This window comes from Myotis davidii, unplaced genomic scaffold (genome assembly GCF_000327345.1).
Source record: "Myotis davidii unplaced genomic scaffold, ASM32734v1 scaffold363, whole genome shotgun sequence".
Classification (NCBI taxonomy): domain Eukaryota; kingdom Metazoa; phylum Chordata; class Mammalia; order Chiroptera; family Vespertilionidae; genus Myotis; species Myotis davidii.
The window spans coordinates 3,843,847-3,848,721 of record NW_006294069.1 but is presented as its reverse complement, the minus strand read 5'-3'; the positions used below and the strand labels follow the sequence as shown (position 1 = coordinate 3,848,721).

The window sequence follows — 4,875 nt, the reverse complement described above, 5'->3', positions numbered from 1 at the left end:
TCACTTAATGATCTTTGCCATGGATCTAGGAAGGCAGCATAGCACATCCCTATTTTAAGGTTTCTCTAAGAATATCTTGCATAGGTCTTTAAATGGACTGGAGCAATAAATGCTTTGGCCTAAAGACTCTTGCTGCTCTGCTTTTGCCCCTTAGGAATGCACAGCCTCGTTGCTACCGGCCATCTCTTATCAGTGGATCCAGACAGGATGGTCATCAAGAGAGTTGTTCTGAGTGGTCATCCTTTCAAAATTTTTACTAAGATGGCAGTAGTACGTTACATGTTCTTCAGCAGAGGTAGGTGTGAAGGGTGGGATCTGATTGCTTTATGGGGTGAAGGTTGGATGTACATTTTGCAGGTAAATGTATCTTGGTCTTCTGTGTGTTTCATTCTAAGAGGACGTGCTGTGGTTTAAACCGGTGGAACTGAGAACAAAGTGGGGCCGCAGGGGACATATCAAGGAGCCTTTAGGTAAGAGAATGTAGTGTTTGGAACCTTAGCTAGGTATCTCCAGTGCTACTAAGTGGCTATTAGGGCAGAAACCTGTGCTAAAATTTTATTTTAATCTCACCGACTTGCTGTGTTTTCTTTCTAGGTACTCATGGCCATATGAAGTGCAGTTTTGATGGGAAGCTAAAATCTCAGGACACAGTACTGATGAACCTCTATAAACGAGTTTTCCCCAAATGGACTTATGACCCATATGTACCAGAACCAGTACCTTGGGTGAAAAGTGAAATTTCAACAGTGCCAGAAATGGACATGAAGTAATGGATACAATGGGATTCTGTCTCCTTGCTACTAGCTTAGCACCCTAGGGATGGGAACCTACAGGTTGTGATTGGGCAGAGTTTGTGTTACCTATTTTAGCCTGCAAGCCTGCTGTCCCTTTTTGCAAAAGATTTTTCTTGGCCTTGACAAGGTGTCTCAGTTAAGTGGATGTTTTTTCTATTGCTACTTTATAAAAAAAAACAACCTTAAATCTTATTGATAATCTACCCTCCATTAGGATGTTGAAAGCTGTTTAAGTAGGTGAGAAGTGGGAAGTTAACATTGACTAAGAAACAAAATTTCCAAGTGTCTAGAAAAACTGAATCACATTTCTTCCTTATGCATAAATTAAACAGAAACAGATTGATAAGGGGCTGGCCTTTCAGCCTGCTTCATCCAAGTTATGGAAGTTAAATCTACATTTCCACCACTGAGCACAATACAGATGTTCTTTACTTCTGGGGAAATAGTTTGAAAATGCTGAGACAGAACAGCAGCCACTCCAACAGCAGCTGTAGGTTCAATGAGCAGTTTCATCCTCTCCCATACCAGCTGGGTTGCATACTGTTGGTAGAGAGGGAGTAGGAATTAGTGAAACGGGAGAAGGAAAGCCTAGTTGGTGGGCCTTTACACTTAAAAGCTAAATGTTATATATACATATGCTTGCCAATGAAGAGCTAGTCTTTTTGTTTTTTTTTTCATTCTAACTCTGCTTCTGATGAGGGTTGTCCCAATATCTAGAGCACCCTCCCACGTCATGAGTCACCAAGTCACATCCCCAGGGGATGAGTTGCTACCTGCAAGAGAAGTATCTTTGGCTTAAAAAGTTGCTCCGTTCTTTGGTTTTCTTTCCTGTTGGAGCCTCACCTTAATTTCATCCTCTGTGACAGTGAAGACATCATCCACAAGGTCCCTTATAACAGGCCAGGTGTTTAGGCCAATGCTGGATTTGACACCATCTGCTATGGTTTCTGGAGGACAGGGATTGGGGGTCAGTTCCCCTTTCAGTTTGGACTTGTAGCAGTCATCTGCATTCAAGGATTCAGCAGCATATACCTTCACAGTAGGTCTCAAAGCCTGGGAAGAGGAATAGTAGACACCTTACCACTAGCCACTGCCTGCATGCCTGCAGTAAAATAGGCAGTACAGTTAACACCTTTCTGACCAAGTAAGAGCCTTCTCTGATAGGTGTAATGAAAATATGACCTTAAAGCACTTTAAATTGTATGCCTAATACTGGCCTTCAGTTGCCTAGATCATATCTGGTTCTATTGGTAACTTGAGAAAACAGTAGCCCCTGACTTGGATAGTAGGTTGGTGAGATGGAATTCAGGGAAAGACTGATAGGGTGCCACTCACTGTCATTGCTTTTGTGCTGTAAAGTCATAAATTAAGGAAAGGGTGGTGAGGCAGGGAAGGGCCTTTCATCTCAATTGCTAAGAAATGAGAACGGCAGTTTAGGGGGAATGTTGAGCAAGTACCACAGTGTACTGTGATGTGAAATAAAATCCTCTATGCCTAAAGTGGGGAGTCTTCCAGAAGTTTTCTTACCTTAACTGTAATTGCTATTCCAGCAATCATTCCTCCTCCTCCTACAGGTACCACCAGTGCATCTACCAAAGGAACCTTTAGTGAAAAGAATATAAAGTATAAGTAGGCCTATTAAACACTAGTTTTATTTTTTTTTTATTTTTTTATTTTATTGATTTTTTTTTTACAGAGAGGAAAGGAGAGAGATAGAGATAGAGAGTTAGAAACATCGATGAGAGAGAAACATCGATCAGCTGCCTCCTGCACATCCCCCACTGGGGAAGTGCGCACAACCCAGGTACATGCCCTTGACCGGAATCGAACCTGGGACCTTTCAGTCCACAGGCCGACGCTCTATCCACTGAGCCAAACCGGTTTCGGCTAAACACTAGTTTTATATGTACATATTAAATAGTTGGTTCTGTGGTACATATACACAATGGAATACTATGCTGCGGTAAAAAAAAAAAAAAAGGAACTCTTGCCTTTTGCAACAGCATGGATGGAAATGGAGAGCATTATGCTAAGTGAAATAAGCCAGTCAGAGAAAGATAAATACCACATGATCTCACTCATTTGTGGAATATAGAGAACAACATAGACTGATGAACAGGGACAGACCCAAAGACTGAGAAACAGCGATCAGGCTATCAATCCCCAGAAGGAAAGTAGGGGAGGGCGGGGGTAAGGGGAAGAGATCAACCGAAGGACTGGTATACATGTATATAAGCCAAACCAATGGACATGGACAACAGGGGGATGAGAGCATGAGTGTGTGTGTGGGGGGGAGGGGGGAATGAGGACACATTTGTAATACCTTTAATAATAATAATAATAAATAGTTGGTTCTACAAACATCAGATTTACCAGTAGTTCAGCAAGAACTGACTGGGCTTTTACCTGGTTCAGCACTTCCATGGCAATTGTCCCTTGCCCAGCCATCACTGCAGGTTCTTGATTGGGATGTACCATGATGCCTTCTGTTTCTTCTATAATTCTTTTGGTAATATTTTCTCTGGACTGAAAGAGTACATTATTTTAGCATACTTGATCTGTATTTAGTAGTGTTTTCAACAAATTAGATTCAAGCATTTAACACTTCATTGGCCATCTACTTTTTTGAGACTTTGGGCACTGGGAATATAACTGAACAAAACAGTCCCTGTGCTCCAGGGAGTTATGTTCTAACTAGAGGCCCGATGCATGAAATTCATGCAAGGGGCTTGGCCCGTCGCAGCCCAGGCTGCCTCATGGCCCTGTCCACTGGTCATTTTGCCGTCTGGTCTACTTAGCATATTAGCTTTATTATATAGGATATGTTGGGGAGGGGCGGAATATAAGTAAATCTATAGTATGTCTACATGCTATGGAGAAAATTTATACAGGGTACCCACAAAGGGCCGCTGATAAAGTGATACTTTAATAGATGTGAACCCAGAATATTCCAGGGAAAGTAATTCCAAGTGCAAAGACTGCAAAGCTCTTGGCCTTTCTGAGAAACTGCCAAGTGTGGTTGGCGTGGAGTGTTGGGGGTGGATAACTGGAGATGAGGTCAGAGTGATAGGAATGGGCCAGTCCCTAGGCCTTAGATGATTGAAGAACTTTGCTTCCCACTGTGTATGAGATGGGAAAACACTGGAGGATTTTGAGCTGACAAGAGAAGTTCTAACTTACTATGGATAACTGGTTGCCCTGAAAACAGACTAGTTGGACAAGGGTGGAAGCAGAAACACCAGTTAGGCGGCTGCTGAATCTACCTGAGAACTGATGTTGGTTTGAAGCAGTAGTAATGGTAGAGGCTGCTAGAAGTAGGTGAATTGTGGAAATATTTTGAAAGTAGGTCCAAAAATTGGATGTGGAGTGCAAAAGTTACCAAGATGACTTCAGCATTTGTTTTTAGCAACTAGTTTGCCATTTACTGAGATGAGGAAGACTGGAAGAGGAGCAATAAAGGGGGGAATGAGATCATTTGGTTTTAGACAGCAAGTTTGAAATGCCAATTAAGACATCCAAGTAGGGACACTGAGTAGCTGTTGGATATACAAATCTGGGTTAAGGGCAAAGTTCAGGCCTGGAGTTGGCATATAGATGGGTGATATTTCAAACTATGAGACTAATATCAGTGTAGGTAAAGAAAAGGTTAGGCATATATAACAAGGAAACAGGAGCCGTGGCCTGTGTGGCTCAGTTGGTTGGGCACTGTCCTGTGCACCAGAAGGTTGCTGGTTCAATTCCAGGTCAGGCTCAACCCCCGGGTGGGGGGCATGCAGGAGGCAGTTGATCAATGTTTCTCTCCCTTTCCCTTTCTTTAAAATATAAAATCTTTAAAAGAGAAAAAAAGGAAAACAGGAGCCTGAGAAGAAGTACCCAAAAATGTAGGAAGAGAAATTTCATTTGACAGTGAAAACTGGTAAGATGTTACTGAACACTGCTCCCTTCCTCACCTCGTCGCTCTGTTCACTGTAGACTATAGAGGCTCCATAGGCTTGTATGGCCAGTTTTTTACAGTTGGGAGCTGTTTGGGGTACCACAATATAAGCAGGAATTCCTGAGATGGAGAAACACAGTTAGTACA

The 4,875-nt window shown here is 42.4% G+C and overlaps 2 protein-coding genes across 3 annotated transcripts in view; one reads left to right on the top strand and one right to left on the bottom strand.

Moving 5' to 3' along the window:
* The window catches only part of TSR1 (TSR1, 20S rRNA accumulation, homolog (S. cerevisiae)), a 9,691-nt gene extending 8,568 nt beyond the window's left edge, over positions 1–1,123 (top strand). For both annotated transcript variants that reach the window (XM_006768101.2, XM_006768102.1), the window contains 3 exons: positions 155–295; positions 396–470; positions 595–1,123. In XM_006768101.2, coding sequence (XP_006768164.1) covers positions 155–295; positions 396–470; positions 595–770 — 392 coding nt within the window. In that variant the 3' untranslated portion in view covers positions 771–1,123. The remainder of the gene's footprint in view (positions 1–154; positions 296–395; positions 471–594) is intronic.
* SRR (serine racemase) overlaps positions 1,075–4,875 on the bottom strand; it is a 14,008-nt gene continuing 10,207 nt past the window's right edge. Inside the window, exons 4-8 of the mRNA XM_015566812.1 lie at positions 4,745–4,848; positions 3,201–3,320; positions 2,322–2,396; positions 1,638–1,847; positions 1,075–1,334 (exon numbers count right to left, since the gene is read on the bottom strand). Of these exons, the coding sequence (XP_015422298.1) occupies positions 1,119–1,334; positions 1,638–1,847; positions 2,322–2,396; positions 3,201–3,320; positions 4,745–4,848 (725 nt within the window). The 3' untranslated portion in view covers positions 1,075–1,118. The remainder of the gene's footprint in view (positions 1,335–1,637; positions 1,848–2,321; positions 2,397–3,200; positions 3,321–4,744; positions 4,849–4,875) is intronic.